Source organism: Motacilla alba, chromosome 4 (genome assembly GCF_015832195.1).
Source record: "Motacilla alba alba isolate MOTALB_02 chromosome 4, Motacilla_alba_V1.0_pri, whole genome shotgun sequence".
NCBI classification, from domain to species: domain Eukaryota; kingdom Metazoa; phylum Chordata; class Aves; order Passeriformes; family Motacillidae; genus Motacilla; species Motacilla alba.
In genome coordinates this window covers 59,637,001-59,656,806 of record NC_052019.1, presented here as the reverse complement: position 1 = coordinate 59,656,806, position 19,806 = coordinate 59,637,001, and the positions used below count along the sequence as shown (strand labels likewise).

Genomic DNA, 19,806 nt, shown 5'->3' with positions numbered 1-19,806 from the left:
CTTTGCTAAAGAAGTTGGAGGTAAGTTAGTGAGTGGGGACACTTTGCAGAAAACAAAACCACGTCCAAACCTCAGCCTTCTGTAGTATAAAAGTAAACTGTACTTTGTATCTAGGTATCATCCAAGCAGTTGCGGCCATATAACTCAAGACTAAAAACCAAACAATTCAGTGGTTACTGTGGTTTTTTTTGATTTTGGTTATTTCCTGATATCAGGTTTATTGATGAGGTGTTGTAATTAGTACTGGACTGGTCTCAAAACAAAGTATCATCTTAAACAAGAGAGTTCAGTATTAACCTTTGAGTCCAAAGGACAAAAGGAAGTAGAAACTTTGTTGTATCCTGTGTTTTACTTAGATTTCTCCAGTAGACTGGAAATGGTTGAGTGTGTATGCATAAAGTACTGAACATTTACTTTTCTTTCTTTTTAAGTTGTTCTTGGCAGGTAAGTAAACTGACAAGTACTTAAGAATTCACTTTCTTTCTAGAGATCTTAAATCCAAAACAAACAAATTCTTCAAAATTTTATTATTTATACTTGATGATGTTTTTATATTTGTGTTACCATCTTACTCTGCTGTGTCTGGGAACTTTTTCTTAAGGAGTACAACACAAAACGAAAGGGAAAAGCCAGACATTAATTAGACAGTGACATATCAGAGTAGGACAAGCATGTCCCATGGCATGGATGTGCTGTGGCAGCAGCAGCTGCAGCCCTGCATCGTAGTTTGGGGTCTGAAATTCGGACGACTTTTCTTGTTAGTACGTGGAATTGCCCTCCTTTTCTGGTAGTGCAGACTTGGAGAGTTTGTTTAATCTTATATGTTGGTGAAAGTATAAGAAACCTTTTTTACCCAAACAGGCTCAAGGGTTCTAATCTTCAGTCAGATGACACGAGTCCTAGATATTTTGGAAGATTATTGTATGTGGAGGAATTATGAATATTGCAGACTGGATGGACAAACTCCTCACAATGAGCGACAGGTATTTACAATTTTAAGGATTGTATTTATGTAAAAATACTACTTGTAAAACATTTTGTTTAACTGATACATTCTTGTCATTAATTTAGGCTTCCATTAATGCATTCAACGATCCTGACAGCTCAAAATTTGTGTTCATGTTGAGTACACGAGCAGGAGGTCTTGGAATCAATCTGGCAACTGCTGATGTTGTAATTCTCTATGATTCAGACTGGAATCCACAAGTAGACCTCCAGGCTATGGTAAGATTCCAGATGGAAATTTTGGGGTTTTTTTCTTTTTCTCACAGAACTTTGCTACAAATGTGTACTTCCAAAATAAATTGGTATTTTCCCATTTTAGCACAGGAATAGGATTTAAAAGACTAATTTTCAGTTCAAGTGCAGCTTCCACTGTGTGGAACCATTAGTCCTCAGTCACATTTGGGTTACACAGTGTTTTATGCAGTGGGAAATGCTGGGTGTATGCTACACCTCTTACTGTCGTTTAATGCAAATAGCCTACTTGAGTAACTAAAAATGAATTAAATCGAGGTTGTTAATCCCACAACTATAAAGCTTTAAAGCTTTGTTGTTGTGGGGAGTGGAGGTGAATGTGTTTGCACTGTTTTTCCTGTGATCTTGAAAATGAGATAAAGAAAAGTTGAATTAAACTTTTCAAAAACTGCTTTTATGGTGATGGTAATGGAAGGATCTTATTTTAGCAACTATCTTTAGGGTTTTTTTAAAGTAGATTTGGATGCCTCTCCATCCTGGATAGATGTTAAGGACATTAGTGACCACCTAAGAAAGCAAAGCTATCTAAAAACTGCCAGTGGTTTTTGGTTTTGGTTTTGTTGTGTTTTGGTTTCGGTTTTGGTTTGGTTTGGGTTTTTTTGACAAATGAGGCCTTTCAGAGACACGTCTTGGAAATGTCTTAATTATTTCAGTTAACCTGAAAGGTCTCAAGTACTCTACAAAAATTACTTCAGAGGAGTGATGGAACTGGTGTCTAACACCTCAAGTGAGGCAGTCCCAGCTACCACTACAGGTGTATGTTGAGAATACTGATTTTCACAGAGGTTCATGTTTCACTAGTCAGGAGAGGCAGTGTATTGTATTTTTCTTGAACTATTCATGGCACTACTGAAGGATTTTGAGAAAGGCAGCTTTTAGTCAGCACAGAGATGATTTTTTAATGCTTGGATTCTGCAGAAGGTTGCTTAAGGTCAGAAGCATCCAAGTCTTCTCCCCTGTGTGATTTAACAAAAAAACCCAAATCCTGCTATTTTTTAGCTATGATACATAGAGACAGACCCACTGCCAGTGTTATTGAAAAACCCCCCAAACTTGCAATGTAGATAAAAATGTAATATCTTGGGTAGCCATGGATAGCTGTAAGCATTTAAGTAACCTGTGCTGTTCTGTTTTGTAAATTCGTGTGCTGGAAATAATGAAAATCTTGAACCTAATTATGTAGTCATGCTAGAAGGCAAGTGCTGAATTTTTTGTTACTGTTTTGGGCAGGATCGAGCACACAGAATCGGCCAGACCAAGACTGTCCGAGTGTTCAGGTTTATTACAGACAATACCGTGGAGGAAAGAATAGTGGAGCGTGCGGAAATGAAACTCCGCCTGGATTCCATAGTCATCCAGCAAGGCAAGTATATGAAGGCACTTTGTATCTAGGATGAAATTCCCTTCTTCTCCCATTGTAAATCATGGTGGAACCAGCCAGTAACAACCAGTGGAAATGTTGCTTTTGCCTTATCTGAACTCTGAAGAGAGTGTGCAAAGGCCTCATCCACTTGAAAATTTGTTTTACTGTAGTAGTAAGCAATTCCTCATTAACTTTATGCTTACCTACCTGGTGGGATATAGCCAGATTTGGCTTTTTAAAACACTCAGTTTCTTCTTTAAACTGGGGAAATGCATGTCTTTCCTTTTTTTAATAGATGGAGAAAAGTAAGGTAACCTTAGTTGACCTGCTTAGAATCAGTAGTATGTAGCTTGTATGTGGAAATATAAGGGGGAGAAAAATCCTGTATTGCTCCTTCCATAACATAAACTCTTTAGTCAGTTACTATCCTCAAGCATTTTTATCTTTAGGAAGATTGGTAGATCAAAACCTGAATAAACTTGGAAAGGATGAAATGCTGCAAATGATCAGACATGGAGCGACACATGTGTTTGCCTCAAAGGATAGTGAGATTACAGATGAAGATATTGATCACATTTTGGAAAGAGGGGCAAAGAAGGTGAGAAGGTTTGAAAAGGGGACGCTCACCTGTAGATTTAAATGTGATGGCAAGATAGTGAGTCTCTGGATGATAACTTGGTTCCAAGCTGGAGAGAAAAGGGGTTTTGCTGTAGAGGGTTTTTGTGTTACTCAATCGTGTTTCTTTTTTCTGATGTTGTCAATAAGATGTTTTGTAGTCAAGTACCTTCTAGAATGGCTCCTCTTCTTTCTGGCAATGGGATGTTTTAAAATGAAGTACCTTTCAGAGTGGCTCCTTTCTGGAATGAGGTGTTTAATAATGATGTGCCTTCCAAAATGGCTCCCGTTCTATCTGGGAATGAGATGTTAAATAATGAAGTACCATCCAAATGGCTACTGTTCTTTTCTGTATCCCCTGTCCAAGACTGCGGAAATGAACGAAAAACTTTCAAAGATGGGTGAAAGTTCCCTTAGGAATTTTACTATGGATACTGAATCTAGCGTGTATAATTTTGAAGGGGAAGACTACAGAGAAAAACAGAAGGTAATGTTTTAAGTTTCTTTTGGAAGAATGCACTGAATTGCATGTTTTAATCATACTTTTTTAAGAGATATTTATTTTAAGAGGGTAAAATGCAGCATCACCTATGAAAATAGTTTAAATAAAAACACTTATAACACTTATAATGAAGTGGATGTAGATCTAATTTTATGTAAAACTTGTAGCTGGTCTAACGATCTTGCAAGACTTAATTTTTGTTTTTCGGGGTGATGGGTTTTGTTTTTATAGTTGGCATTTACAGAGTGGATTGAGCCACCCAAAAGAGAAAGAAAAGCCAATTATGCTGTGGATGCTTACTTCAGAGAGGCTCTTAGAGTCAGTGAACCAAAAGCACCCAAGGTGAGTTGACTAATCAAAAGAAATAAATTTTTTTAAATATGCATGGTAAATGGCTAAAGCTCTAAGCAACAAATAGGTCTTTAGTCATAAAAACTGCTCTGTTCAGTTTTATAAAGTGGAGAGACTATTTAAATTTAGAAAAAATTTCCAAAGGACTTGAGACAAACTTCTGTGACAAAAAATAAGAAAGTATGAAACTTGTAAGATGTTGGGGAGGCTAAGATCAAGTTTTTTCAGGTTCTTATTTAAGCAGCTGTAAATTTTCCTGTGGAAGATTGATGCTTTAAACACATGTGACTTTTTCAACAGCCACCTCCTCCTCCTCCCAAAAGACCTCTCTTCCCCTTCTCTTGCTGCTCTTTTACTTTTAGAATTCTTTGTGGTGGTTGGTGTGTCTTGCATGGTGTGACTTTTGTCCCCCCAAGTTAAGACAGTGCATTTTTGTAACAATAATGCTTTTTGTTTGCTCATAAACTTAAATCACTTCTTACAAGAAAGCAGATTCTGGATGTGAAAGGGAGCAAATGCAAACTTTGTGTTTCAGGCTCCACGGCCTCCAAAACAGCCAAATGTACAGGACTTCCAGTTCTTCCCTCCTCGCCTGTTTGAACTATTGGAAAAAGAGATTCTCTACTACAGGAAAACAATTGGTTACAAGGTAGCTGAAGGATTTCCGTGACCAGAGGGATGGAGCACCTCTCTTAAGAGGAAAGGCTGAGAGTTGGGATTGTTCAGTCTGGAGAAGCAAAGGCTCTGGAGCAACCTGAAACCTGATTGCAGCCTTTCAGTACCTAGAGGGGGCTTACAGGAAAACTGAAAAGGGACTTTTTACAAGGGAACGGCTTTACAGTGACAGAGGGCAGGTTTAGGTTGGATATTGGAAGGGAATTCTTCACTGTGAGTATAGTGAGGCACTGGCACAATTTGCCCAGAGAAGCTGTGGATGACCCACATTCCACTTTCCTGGAAGTGTTCAAGGCCAGGTTGGACAAGGCTTTGAGCAGCCTTGTTTAAGTAAAAGGTGTCCCTGCCCATAGCAGGGGGTTGGAAAAGAGATGATCTTTAAGGTCCAGTCCCTTCTGTGTGATTCTCTAAATTCTCACAGTGGAGCAGTTTAATGCAACAGTAGGAGAATATGTAGTTTTCCAGCCTTTCACAGTAATTTAAATGAAATAAAATCATGCTCAGCTGTAGAAATTATTATAGGTTATTATTATAGGTTATATTAACAGAAAGGTGACAATTAGTAATTATCTGTGAAGAATTAATTCAGTTTTACAAAGTGCAAAACCTTTCAGGTACCTCGTAATCCTGATCTCCCAAATGCAGCCCAAGCACAAAAGGAAGAGCAGCTTAAGATTGATGAGGCTGAGCCTCTTAATGATGAAGAACTAGAAGAAAAAGAGAAACTTCTAACCCAGGTATTGTTTGGTCTTCAGTGAGACTGAAATCAGCCAAAGCTTGTTTTGTGTTTCACAGCATTATGGGAACATTTCTTGGTCACTGATTGGCATGTGCCATAGTTAACACATCTGCAATTTTGTTTCTGACTGAAAAGAGTTTCTAGCATTAGGTTTGTCATAGGGCTATGTCATAGGATATCTTTGAGGAATGTGCACCAAATTAGTGCTCTTGTATTCTCCTGAATCCTAGTCTGGCATTGACTGTAGACTGTGATGTCTTTCCATGGGACCTTGCAGAATGGCTGCAGAGCTGGGTGTGCTGCATTCCACATGATTTAATGCACATCTTCTACCTCAGTTTCACACCCATATGGAAGTGAATCTTGGGAGTCTGAACGGTCAGTTTTCCTAAAATACATCTGGTACTGGATAGTTCCCCTCACTAAAAGAGGGTGTGAGCTGAATAGGTATAAAATTAGGAAGACTGTATATTTAAATAATTTAAAACAGGTGAATGCCTGATATGCCTTATTTGGATATTGTATTTACACATTGTATTTTGGCAGGGGATCGGAATTACAGGACAGGATTTCTTGCTTGCGTAGTAATGAGCTGGAACAGCTCACTGTGGAGACACCAGAATCACAGAGGTCAGGAATCAGTACAGTCCAGTAAGCTGTGGCTAAATCACAACATGGCTGGCAAAACTTGCTACGTCCCACTACTTGTAAAAGTTACTGGTAATATGAAATGAACCTACTTTGGCTCACGACTTCAGCAGTGCTACTTGTGTCTCTGCTGAGCATCACCATCACAAGATGGCTTTAGTCCTTCTGAGGGAGAGTGACCAGGTGCAATGGCTGAGGGTGTCTGTGAGGCACTTGGGGGGCCTTTTTGACAAAACAAAAGCCATTACACTGCTTTTTTTTCTTAGAAAGCAATCCCACGGAGAGACTACTAGGAGGAGGGATTAATTTTTCAGCTGAAAATTTATCAGAAAATACTAGGTAAATGAAGAACTAGTACTAGTCATTTTGCAGTATTTAAATAGACTACAGTGACTGCAGTATAAAAACAGTTCTACTAAATAAAACTGCAGAGAAAGAAAAGGTTTAACACTGATGGAATGATGGAAGTGTTACAGGCAATTTCAAGAAACCTGTTGAATCAAATTTGGAGATGGACAAATCTTGAACCTCTGTGCAATGTTTCCTCTTGACTGCTGTATAGGGCTTCACTAACTGGAATAAGAGAGATTTCAACCAGTTCATCAAAGCCAATGAGAAGTGGGGCCGTGATGACATTGAAAATATAGCACGAGAAGTCGAAGGCAAAACCCCAGAGGAAGTCATTGAGTATTCAGGTAACTGAATTCTGTACTCAGCTCTGAGAGTATCTATCTCTTCTTGGCTCATTTGAGCTGCCTGAGAACATGGTAACATCCTACTGCTGAGAATATCTTACACTGGTGTTTAAGATTTTTGGGGTAGAATTATATTGATGGATTTTTCATCTGTGGATCTGTCTTTTACCATCATTACCGTCTGCCTAACTAAGGCTGTACTAAAATGCACACGTAAACTCCTGCTGAGCCACTTCACTGTATCCTGAATCTAACTGGGTAACACTGTCTTCAGTTCTTGGTAATTTTTGCAAAAGGAAATGCTGAGAAACGCTGCTTAGCTGGAGAGATTTCCCTTTTCCTTGTATTCATTAATGAGAAGTTAACCTTTACCTCCTCCTCAAAAGCATAACACAGTAAATACATCATGATTGAACCTACAGCGACCACTGGTTTTTGTAACCTGAGTCCACTTAGCTACTTAACCTCTCATTAGATTTTTTTCCACTGTAGTGTAGCTACAAAGTCCTGGCACTACATTTCTAAAGATACAAAGCAGGTTGAAAATGTGAAAACTTCTTCTAAAAAAAACCCCTTATTTAAACACCTAATTGTCCTTCAGGCACTTGCTTGTCTTCGGGCACTTTGTTGCCCTCTTGCTTCTCATGGTAAAACTGTATTCTGTTACATCCGTTTCCATTTGAAGAAGCTTTTTTTCCTTTGAGGAGACTGACACACAAAAATCTTACTGGCCTGTATTGTACCTCACTTAAACTGAAGATTCCTGTATCTACCCTCTTCAAAATACCATTTCTAATACTGCAGCACGTGGTAGCTGGAAGGGAAGGTTTCTTACAGCTAAAAGCATGTCTGCTGTTACACAGCAGTAAGCTCTAGTAAAAGGAAGGAACAGCTAACATCCTTTTTTTAAGGTTCAACCTCTGACTTACAATGCATGATAAGAAACTAAGCAGTTGTTCTTTTCTTAGCTGTGTTCTGGGAAAGATGCAATGAACTCCAAGACATAGAGAAGATCATGGCTCAGATTGAAAGAGGAGAAGCCAGAATTCAGAGACGAATCAGCATAAAAAAGGCTCTCGATACAAAGGTGGGTTTGCTTAGTTTTCTGCTTTTTTTTCCTTGTGCCAGTGAGGGGAGATGCAGGACCCCTGTCTGGCCAGTGCTGCTGATGTATGAAGACATCTTGGGCATGACATTGGCCTCTTTGCATAATACTCAGCAATTTCTTCCTATGGCTTTTCCATCCCACGGAAGTGCTGTGATGACACCCTTAGCTATGGTCTACCCTGGTGTTTGTAACAGTCCTCTGTATTACAGCATACAGTTCAGGGTGCTGTGTAACAAACTCCACATAGTACAGGCTTTGGGGAGGAGCACAGTTCCTTCTGGACACATGTAACTAAAATTAGGGGAGTCAGAGAGAGAGGGATGGAGTCAGAGAGAGAGAGAGAGAAATGGGGGGGCTAGAGGGATGGAGAGAAAAATGGAGAGGGATAGAGAGATGGAGAGAGAGAAATGGTGGAAGAGAGGGAGAGAGGTAGGTGGGGACAAAAGGGTAGAGAGATGGGAGAGAGAGAAACAGGAAAACAGGTGGAGAGAAATGGAGAGAGGTACAAACAGGTAGAGATAGTGGAAGACAGAGGGAGTTAGAAACATGAGATGAGAGAGCACTTAAAAAAGACTAATCCAACAGAGGAAGCTTTTGTACTTGTTTGTGTTTCACCAAGTAGTATTTGGTAGTGAAGAGATTCAGAGTTAATTAAGACACTTTATCGGAATTTTCTCCCCACTTGCCGTTTGCTGAGGTAGTTGTCTTCTAGGAAAGAAGTGTCAGACTCAATAAACTAGAAGGCAGATGAACCATGTGTTAACTGTCATGTACCTTTTTACTCTTACTCTGACTTTACCAGTTCCTGAGGATTTGTGTCAGAAATGATTGTTGCCATTTGAATCCTGACCATTGTTGCCTGTTTTTAAGTGTAGTGAAAGTCTGCCATTGGTCAAAAGATTACAAAGCTGTCTATTGTCTAAACCAGGATTTGCCAGTTTAGATAGCTTTGATAAATGCACTGTTCTGAACCTACAGTCATTTTCTTGTGAAGACTTAGCATGGGATATCCTTAAAGATCTAGTTTTCTATCTTCATGTGATTAAATGTTTTTATACAAGAGACTTCCATGCCATTTCTGACCTATTTCTTAGTTTTATGTGGTCTTATTTGTTTTGTTCAGATTGGGAGATATAAAGCCCCTTTCCACCAACTAAGAATATCCTATGGTACTAATAAAGGGAAGAATTACACTGAAGAGGAGGATCGCTTCCTAATCTGTATGCTTCACAAACTAGGATTTGATAAAGAAAATGTCTATGATGAATTAAGACAATGTATCCGAAACTCGCCGCAATTCAGATTTGACTGGTTTCTCAAGTCCAGAACTGCAATGGTATATATATATATATATGTATATATATATATATATATGTATATAACTCTTTTTTGTTCATGAATGCCTATCACAATATTAAATTAAATTAATTAAATTGCTGCTGAAATACTGAGGTAGGTGCATGGGAACAAGGCTTTACCTTTTTATAACTTTCTGGCAACTGTGCGGGTGTGAAATGCAGCCATGGCAAATGGGAGGAGAAGTTCAAAATTCTAAGGTACCCTTTTCCAATTTGAGTTTAATATAAATGTGTTTCACAAAGCAAATATCTGCAATCAAATCCATCCATGTGAAGCCAGCCAGGAAGTAAGTATCATGAAGCATTTAATTCTTTGTTACTCTGACAAGATCCAGTGAAATACTTACCTACTCACCAGCATTTTTAATATTCTAAGAGGATTTTTACATTAAGTAGCTGCCTAAGGTACTGATTGAATTATGTTGTGTAACGCAGGAGCTGCAAAGGAGGTGTAATACTTTAATCACACTCATTGAAAGAGAAAACATGGAACTGGAAGAAAAGGAAAAGGCAGAAAAGAAGAAACGTGGACCAAAACCATCTTCAGTAAGATTTAAACAGCTTTTTTCTGTGAAAAAAGCTCACTTGAAAACAGCGTTTTTTTCAAGTATCTAGGACAAGTGATATCTAAAGTTATTTGAAACCAACAACTTAGAGAGCAATGTTAAAAGCTGCCTAAAGTTCATGTCAGTGTTCAGCTAGTCTAGTTGAGGATGTCAAATAAAGGAAAAAAGATTCTTAAGTGTAGCTCACTGCTTTGGAGCAGATAAACTTGTTACGTTTTGGACCACTGGGTTGATACACTGTTTAGATTTACCCTGGTAAGTACATCAGGGATGTATTTGGCATTTTGATTTATATAATCTGCTAAATCATCCACAGATCTATTTACAAATGGGCCGCTAGAGCTAGATTTGGGAAAATAGCACATAATGCTTGACAGCGCTCTTTGCTGACTAGATTCCAAGTATTGCTAATATGCAGGCCTATTTTGTAAATAAAATATCACCTTTATGCATTTTCCTACCTCCATTTGTTCAGGTTGTTGCCTAGAGCTGTTGAAGCAAAAATTTGGAAGCACAACTTACTTGACAGATGTGCAGAAATCAGTAAGGTTAATAGTGATGGACTATTAAGTTTCTTAGACGTGTTCACAGAACATTTAAATGGGTACTTAGAAATACATTTTTCATAATAGGAAGCTTTATAGCTTCCTTACTTGTTTTTATACACTTTTTACCTCCGTGAAATCGTGCTCTTCCAGATTTGGAGAATGAAAAACAACAGCAAAGATGTGCATATTTACTATATGCCACATTTGCAATTTATCACATTTTAAAGCTGCCAGGGTATCAGTATTCTCCATCTGCTTTGTTTTGAAACACATTGCTTGTCACAAGCTTTCTCTATGACAACAACTCACTATAAAACCTTACCTTGCAGGTACAGAAGCGCAAAATGGATGGCACTCCTGATGGGCGTGGGAGAAAAAAGAAGCTAAAGCTGTGAATGCAGAACTTTTTATCTCTAAATTTAAGAAGTAGTTCTTTAATTTACGGGTCTTCATAAGATGTACTGTATAATGCTTAACTGTTTTAAAAGAACATTGGGTTCATCTGTTTATTGAACTAGAACATAGTACTTAAATGTAGTTTCACTTTTTTAAATGCAACAGCTGTGCTGAATTTTTTTTACCATTAACACTTGAAGTAATAAATTGTCTTCATTTATTAATAAGGCTTCTTGTGACCTTTTTTTCATTAATGTTTCCACTTCAATGCATATTGAAGTGTTATCCCCCAGTTTCATCTTAGGTTGTTGTGAACATTATGATAAATAGAACTGTTTAGTGGTGTTTTCTTGGTACAAGCCACCACTCAAACTCTATTTCTGGAAATTTTATGGCTCTGACTTCACCTTTACTGAACTTACAGTACCAATATATTCAGTTCCTTGAAATTTGTGGAAAGGCTGGTTACTTACTTTTAGAATAATGATTGGAACAAAACTGTTAACACTTTTTGCTTAAAATCTTAACACTTAACTGCTTAAAATTTGAGCCAGAAGAAAGGTTGGTGAGTCAGGCTGAGGTCTGCACTTCATTGCAATGGCCTAAGCGTGGCAGAATGGGGTCTGTTGGCAAACAACCACCAAGTCAGAACAAGGAAAAGTGACAATTTGGGAAACAACCCCTTCTCTCACACACTCAGCTGTGGTAAGTGCAGAGATGGTTGTGACTGGAGTGAAGGGAACTGGTGCTGACTCCAGCTGTGCGTAGCTGTAGTTCGCAACTCTCATTCTGCCCTGAGCCAGTCAAACAGTGCCATGCATGAGTGATCCCTACATTGTCCCTTCCTGATGCTGTATCATCTGCTGACTGAGATGCCATCATCTAATGTAGCATAGTTTTGGAATCTGCTAAGAAAACAAACAAACCAAAATGGAGCAAATGCTCATAAGCTCTGCTGAGTTTTGGCCTGGTAAGAACCCAAATGTAAAAGGCAGCAGCTTTGTGTAAACAGAAATTTTGAAAAGTCAGTTTTGCTGAGAGTCCCAGATGCAACACAGTTCTTACTGGCACGTGACACGAGTTTCTGTTTGTGACTGGTTTGCAAACCTGCTCAGAACAGGATGAATAACCACACTTGCTCTTCAAATAGTCCAACAACATGATAATGTGTAGCAGTGTTAATAGCCAGGCCACAGCATAGCACACATTGAATTGTCCTGGCAGCTCTTGAAGAAATCAGTTTAGCTGCTTAAACTTATCATACCCTAAAGAAAAATGCTTTAATGCTGAAGCCTTCCTTTGAAAGCATCCATTTTCACCAAAAAACCCCAACCAAATGCTATCGAAAAACTCCAAAAGAAACCATGAGCACTTGTTTTAAATTAGTCTAAATAAAATTTTTAAGAGAAAACGGAAGGGAAAGATTTATTACATAGTTAAGTAGCATTTCATTTGTAATGATTGTCAAGTGTCCACATGCAGTAAGTGAAAGGAACTAAACCTTACTCTCCCAAGTGGTGTTCTACAAGTTAGAGAAAATCTGTTTGCTTTCAATAAGTAAGTAAAACTGACAATATTTTGCTTGTAGGTTATTTAAGTGTTTTCCAAGTGTCATCTGGAAAAAAAAACCTGCCTTTTCATAAGTATTTGCCTGTATTTTGATGTTATTGTCAAGCAAACAAATAGGCTATTATTGTACAATATGGGAATGCAGTCATTATTACTGTTCTGAAGGGCTAGAATCTGTTCAAGAATGTTTGAAAGCACTTGAAGCATTGGCATATTATTTTTCCAGTGTAGCTTTACAATGCAGTTTTAATACTCTTCTTGCACCCAACTGCAATTAAAGCCTTACCTGTGAGAGCCTCCTGTCCCTATAGCTGGGGTCCTCGTTAAAATTTGAGAAAACGCTGTCTGCCAACTTAAAAAATACCCCCAACACATAGAAAGCCCCAACAAACCAGGACTCCCCTCAAGCTCATTTACTATGGACTAGAGAACACCAAGTATCAGATTCATCTGGACAGAGGTCCAAAGTCTGCTGTAAAATACATCTTAACAGCAGAAAGAGGCACTTGGAGAAAGGATTAATCTTTCTTTAAGGCAGACTGCTAAAGTAGAACCGATAAAATTTATTCTAAGACAGCTTATTTCTCCTTAGTGTGAATGCAGAGAGGTTATTGCATTTATCTAACAAAACACGCATCTTAATTTAGGCAAAAACTCCACTACAGGAGACCCAAAAGAGACTAGGGGAATTTGAATTAATCTGGAGGAGGCAGAATTAAAGCAGGAGGCACGGTTCTCTCCTGTTACTTTGTATCATATACAAACCAATCACTGTTTTTTAAGTTGCAAGAAAATCAAGTCTAATTCCTTGGGTTTTTTCCTACGTAAAAAGGTCCTTAGGATTTAAAATGCCTGCTACCATTCCATGTGTGCTTTGTTTACATCCCAGAATTCTTGAATCCAGGTGAGTCAGCCAGGCACCCATCCCAGACATCCATCCTTATTCCTGGTGGTCTGTACTTGGGCACTGCCCAGGGCAGAGGAGCACCTCAGTGTTGCAGCTGAAGGAGTCACAGAGATTCTGAACTGGATCCACCCACAGATTTCAGATCCTGGTAAAGCAGATTAACATCTTTCACGTTACGCCAGTCAATCTAAAATTACTAAACTGAGTTGTTACCAAGCTGCTCTCAAAAACTCTCAGGAGAGAAACTTTAAGTGTATTTATTTTTATATGTGAAAACAGTGTGTTCCATGACTATCAGTACTGGTTTATCATGGGTTTTAGTCTCATTTTCTGTTACAATTCATCCTGAATTATGGCCATTATGGTGCAGTTCTTTCTAAGCAAGTTCTCTCTTCTCCTCACTACAGGGCGCCCCACAACCACAAATAAGCAACTAACAGCCTTCCAACATTACCGCAAGTAAAATAAAGTTCTTGACAGGACAGCTGAGTTTTAGACTGATAAATGAGGGACTAATTAAAACCAAAATTATTTCTGGTCCAATACTGCTGTTACCAGAAGTTTTCCTGGAACCTGATTACAGCTCCCATCAGTGAGTGAGTTCAGTGGCTGTGAGCACCTGCCCTGGGCCAGAATCAGGCAAAGATCAAGAATTATTTTCATTTTTCGATGAGTTATTCTGCATCCAGTCTGCAAGTGAGAATAATCCAAGTCAAGGAGCCTCGGTGTACAAGTGATTCCTGTATTTCTGACTGGAATAACCTAAGTAATTACATTTGTTTTCAGGAAAATAATTTATCAAAACAGTAGTTATTTTGTATTCCTCAAAGGAAAACTCAGGAAAAAAAATAGTAATGCTATTTAAAGTGTACAAAGACAACAAAATTTAAGTTGTAGTTTTCTTGTTTTAGAAACTCAGAGAAGTATTGGCTCTTTACAAGTATTCTGTACGATTCTTATGTGATCTGTTTTCACAAGGATAAAGTAACTGAATAAAAACTGGTCTTGAAGCCATAAGCTGCCAGTGTATTAATTATCTTTTTTTTTTTTTTACCCAGCGAAGTTAGGCCTTATGATCCAAGCAGTATACTTTATTGTAAAAGATGATAATGTCTAATTTCAGAAAATTTTCTTTGCTTATAGGTAACAGACAAAGTGTAGACAAGAAATAGACAAGAAAAAAGCTGCTCACATCAAGAGCTAAAACTCTGTCCTCCTGAAATTTGTCTGATTATTTTCCCCAAAATTCGGAAAAAAAAAAAAGTATTCCAGAAGCCTACGCTTACTGAAAGAGACAATTTAATAGAACAGAAAATTGCTGAGCAACTTGTACTATGCACAATACTAATGTAAGTTTCACCAACTGTTTAAATGTCTCAGTAATTCTTCACCAATTTCTTATTTAGAACTGGGAAAAGGCTGGAGCAGCAGATATATTATGCTATTTAAGCTAATGTATTTTCTGGAGTTTTTAAGAGATGCACTAAGAGCATTCTAAGGAATGCATTCTTTATGTTGAGAATTTAGTACTTTTAGTCTAAATATAAAATACAGGAAAACTTTATTCCATAAAGCTGTAAAATCTCTCAGCTTCCTATTCTGTAATTTGTAGGAGGAATATGAAGGGGCAATTGCTAGGAAAAAGAAGCATTCACATGACGTACTTTACATTTGCATTTTTCAGAGAAACAACACTGACAACAAACAGTATCTTAAAAACAGACCAATTTGAAATTAGAAGGTTGCCAGTTCTGCAGTTATAACCATAGAATCACAGAATGGTTTGGGTTGGGAGGGACCTTAAGGATCATCTCATTGCAATCCCCCTGCATGGGCATGGACACCTCCCCCTAGACCAGGTTGCTCAGAGCCCCATCCAGCATGGGCTTGAACATTGCCAGGGATGGGGCATCCACAGCTTCTCTGATCAACTGATCACTCTTACAAGTGCCTCATCATCCTCACAAGTAAAGAATTTCTTCCTAATACCTAATCTAAACTTTTCTCTTTCAGTTTTAAGTCGTTCCCCCTGGTTCTGTCATGCTCTTCCAAATAGCCTCTCTCCATGTTTTTCTCTTGTCAAAAAATATTTCATAAAACCCGTGAGTTTCATAAGAGACAGACACCTCTTTTTTTAGTGTTTTCCTAAAAATACTGCCCTGGTTTACCGCTTTCTTGGTTTTATTACTCCTAAGCAAGTGTTGATGTCATGCCAAGTGTTGTAAGACCTGGAGGAAAAGTATTAGATTACTGAAAGTAGGTAAAAGCTTGGCACGTGGATCCTGATACTAAAAAGAATGGATTTTCTTTCTGTAACCTTTAGAGACAGTATGAGTATATATTTACCAGTACTAGACTAGTGAAGAATAGTATATCAATAATCCAAATAACAGAACACTTTTTTTTTTTTTTCTCTGATGAAAATTTCATTCTACCAGCATTTCAAACTTTTGTTTAGTTTGGTTGGTTGGCACTGTTTCTGTCAATTCCTTCAAGTGAAATTATGTTTCTTTATAACAGCTGTCCTGTGAATGCAAGCTTGTTTGCAGTTGGCTTTGATTTACTGGATGGTTAAAGTTTATTCAAAGGGGTCAGAAAGACAGAAATCAGTTCAGGGGAATAAACAGTGAAGGAGATAAAAGAACTGAATAGTTGGAGAAGCATGAAAAGAAGAAACTACAAAACCCACCATATCAGAAAAAGAAAGTAGAAACCTGTATGAAAGGGAAACAGTTGAATATGTTGGAAAAGTTTAAAAGGAAGATGAGAGAGAGTAGAAAATCTAAATTAATTTCTAAGTTGAGTTAAAAAATTAAGGCTTATTAAAGTAAAAATTGGTCCTCATCCCCCAACAACCATAAAAACTTCAACAATTATTTAGCGAGAAAACAGGTCAGGAAATGTGAATCTGCTGGGATCTAGGCTGGTTTTGTCTTTATTTTGAAGGAAATCACACTTCTCTGAAGAAAAACACAAAACCCTCCAAGTCCTGCTGTCACCTTTGAGTTGACTTTGATAGGCTTTGCATCAATTAATTACACAAGATATCTAGAGTCAAGTTCAAAGAACAGTTAAACAGTTTAAGGCTTATTTGCACAAGTTTTTGAACAGTAAAGTTTTATTTGCACAAGTGTTACGATCCGTCCTTACGAACAGAGATCGTGATGGTTCGTTTCGGATCTCAGGGTACAAAACACCAACACGGCAACAGGTTTGCAGTAACAATCAAAACCAGTGTACTTTACTGAATAATCACAGCAAAATGCGTTGGAGGGGATTGGGGAAGAGAGAGAGAAAGAGAGAGAGAGAGAAGACCTGCAGGAAAGGAAAAGAGAGAGGGAGTGTGTATAGCTACCAAAACACAGAGGCGACGAAGTTCCAGTCGAGGTCCAGTTGAGGAGTCGCTTCCGAGTTTTAGGGAGATCTCAAAATCTCAGGCTAACCCGAGGGGTTTTTTTTAGAATTTTCTATTGAAAGTTGGGAAGGAGGGGTGAAAAGATACAATGGTCTTATGATCTCATCTGGTCAGCATTGAGCAAGGTCTTCTTGGTCCAGTGGTCACACCTGCAGCTACTTGCCTCCCCCTCACACACCCTCCCCCCGGGTTAGAAGTTTCAGTCTTAGTCCTTGGGAGAAAAGGGGGTTTTACATATAGGGGTCTCACGTCTCAGTCTTTGAGAGAAAGACTTCTCTCATCTCAGTTCGTCTGTTTCGGAGGTTGTACAGTAGATGAAAGGTCTTCTGTGAGGACCACCAAAAGGTCACTCAAGAAAAGAGTCCAGCCAAGCTTGGGGGTGGAAAACTCCAGGCCATTGTCGCAGAGCAGATACAGGCGAAGAAAGGTCGAGGTGCCCCTTCTCCTTTCATTGGGTTCAGTGTACCATGGGGTGGACAAACACACCTGCAAGCAAGAACTCAAGCTCCAGTCCCAAGGTCCTGGCAAATTCCCACCGAACTGGGATGTCGAACAAGATACTCGATGGTCTAAGGATCACGAGGCAAATGAGAGAAATTTCAGACAGAGCTTCACAACAAGTAGTTTCATTGTGCCTCAAACACACACAGCTGAGCAGCTTCCTTACTACAATCGTATTCCCTCACATTCCCCCACAATTTCAATATGAAATCAAATTATGAGTAATGGTCATAAGATGGTCAATAAAACACGGATGCTTGAAATCAGTGAGAGATTCTGGAATCTTGATTTATCACCATGCTAGTCCAGTGTTACAGCAGCAGAAATACAACTAAAAGATGAAAGTTGCCCATTTTCCCTCTACATTGTACATCTCTTTCCTTAACACTCCTGATTCCAAATGGGGCTTAAGAACATTTCTGCCAGACATTCACATAAAGAATTCCTAGCTAGGAGACAGTCCAAACCTGGTTGCAGCACAGCAGACTCAGCTGGCTCCTCAAGTTCTATGTATGGGTCACTTAAAAAAAAACCAAAACAACCAAAACAAATAAGGCAGCAAAGAAACAGAAGACTGCAGATATAGTGGCTCCAGAGGGTTTTTAAGGTGGAAAAGGAAGTTCCATTAAAAAATCATCACTTTGCCCTAGTTTCCTATGCATCACATTCTGCCAGCATTAGGATCATGTGGATAGATGACAAGCACTCAAACTACTGACATCTATAAAAATTCATGGGTCACATCAGCTCCTAGTTGGATCATTCTCTAAATTCTTCATTGTAACCATGATATTTTATGAAAAGCCTTTTGTCAGGATTTTTTTCTCCTGTGAAGCTGAGAGGCCTCAGCTTCAAGATGTAAATAATTATTATCTGCTAGTGTGGAATGCAACAGGTTCATCCTTGATTGGTCGATGTTGGATGTTTCTACTTAATAACCAATCGATGATATCGATGATGCAGCTGGGTCAGACTCTCTGGAGTCACAAGCCTTTGTTATTCATTCCTTTCTATTCCTGTTTCGCCTTCTGATGCATCTTTCTCTCTGTTCTTTTAGTGTAGTTTTGGTGTGGCATTTTTAATATAATATATGTCATAATATAATAAACCAGCCTTCTGAAACATGGAGTCAAGATTTCTGTGTCTCTCATCCTTGTCCTGGCTGCCCTGAAGACCACACTTCATCACTGATACTCCCCACAATCACCAGGCTGAATATACACGCATGCCTTGTGATTCAGCTACACAGAATATATAAGTATAAATGTTTAATCAAAAACTGAAATCAGATAGCAAGGATTTGAAAAATGGAAGATATTTTCCCACTGTAAGGAAGTTATTTGAAGCACACCATAGCTGTACTTGCAGGATGTCAACGAGATCAAGCATAAGAATTTGGTTTCTTCTTTCCCAGCTTTCTATATATGTGTTAGCATAAACAAATGCTGGTTTATATAGAGATTGTATTGTTCCAGGAGTCTAACCAAGATAAGTTTGAGATTTACTAGCTAGAATGCAGCTATGTCAGTTCATCTTCAAATAACATGGGATAAAACAAATGATCCCACTTCATGAAGGGAAGCCGCTCAGCTGGCTGGAAAGAACAGGGGATTTCCCCGTGAAAGACTTTCAGGTTTTTTGCCCACAGCCACTCTGCCATAGGGAACATCCTATGGATGGGAAGGAAACTTGGAAATGCACTGGATTTACAGAAAAGGCAGACAATGGGCATGTTCTGTGTCCCATACACTTCCCAATGGCTGCCAAGGCACACGGGGCTGCAGGGACATGCCATGTGCCAGGCGGGATTTGGTGTCACCCAGGCTGGCAGGGCTCCAGGCCCAGGGCATCTACCCCCAGCCCCTTTTCCAGCAGCCTTCCCGGGCTCCATGGTGGCCACAGGCCTTGCCCAGAGCCAGATGCCACTGGCAGCTTTCCCTCTTTGGCCACTCACAATTCCCTCACCCTGAGTGGCACCAGTGGCACCCGGCTTGCCTGCCTGACCCCTGCGAACCACCAGCCCCTTCCAGGGCACCCTGAACCCCGTTCTGCACGAAAGGATGGCAGCAGCCCCTGCCCACGTGCTGGGGGATGCGGCAGGAGGCTCTTGGCAAAGCTGCTCAGCCCTTCTGAGCCCGGGAGTTGCAGCTGCCCTCAGGCTGGCAGGGAGAACAGCAGCAGCCTCTTGCAGCAGCTGCAACATCCCACAGGTGCCTCCCGAGCCTCCTTTGCTCCAGGCTGAACACACCCAGCTCCCTCAGCTGCCCCTCATCACACCTGTGCTCCAGACCCTGCTCCAGCTCCAGTGCCATCTCTGGACATGCCCCAGCCTCACAGTGTGGTCCCAAACCTGAGCCCACGATTCCAGATGCACCCTCAGCACTGCCAAGTTCAGGGACATCGGTCCTAAATCATGGAATATTCTGAGCTGGAAGGGACCCACGAGGATAGATCCTAGAGTACGCCAAAAATTCTCACAGTAGTGTTCAAATGTTGGGATCAGCAGAAAAAAAGGAAGACTTTTTTATATCAGAGCATCAAACAACCTGAATTAGTCAAGTTAAATGAAGAAACAGGTTACAATGGAATAAAC

At 39.4% G+C, this 19,806-nt stretch overlaps 1 protein-coding gene across 2 annotated transcripts in view; it reads left to right on the top strand.

The window, feature by feature from the left end:
- The window catches only part of SMARCA5 (SWI/SNF related, matrix associated, actin dependent regulator of chromatin, subfamily a, member 5), a 29,626-nt gene extending 18,581 nt beyond the window's left edge, over window positions 1-11,045 (top strand). For both annotated transcript variants that reach the window (XM_038135811.1, XM_038135810.1), the window contains exons 12-24: window positions 862-983; window positions 1,072-1,224; window positions 2,488-2,620; window positions 3,070-3,218; window positions 3,603-3,722; window positions 3,969-4,079; window positions 4,624-4,737; window positions 5,378-5,500; window positions 6,713-6,845; window positions 7,814-7,932; window positions 9,077-9,289; window positions 9,747-9,857; window positions 10,755-11,045. In XM_038135811.1, coding sequence (XP_037991739.1) covers window positions 862-983; window positions 1,072-1,224; window positions 2,488-2,620; window positions 3,070-3,218; window positions 3,603-3,722; window positions 3,969-4,079; window positions 4,624-4,737; window positions 5,378-5,500; window positions 6,713-6,845; window positions 7,814-7,932; window positions 9,077-9,289; window positions 9,747-9,857; window positions 10,755-10,820 — 1,667 coding nt within the window. In that variant the 3' untranslated portion in view covers window positions 10,821-11,045. The remainder of the gene's footprint in view (window positions 1-861; window positions 984-1,071; window positions 1,225-2,487; window positions 2,621-3,069; window positions 3,219-3,602; window positions 3,723-3,968; window positions 4,080-4,623; window positions 4,738-5,377; window positions 5,501-6,712; window positions 6,846-7,813; window positions 7,933-9,076; window positions 9,290-9,746; window positions 9,858-10,754) is intronic.
- Window positions 11,046-19,806: the final 8,761 nt, after the last annotated feature.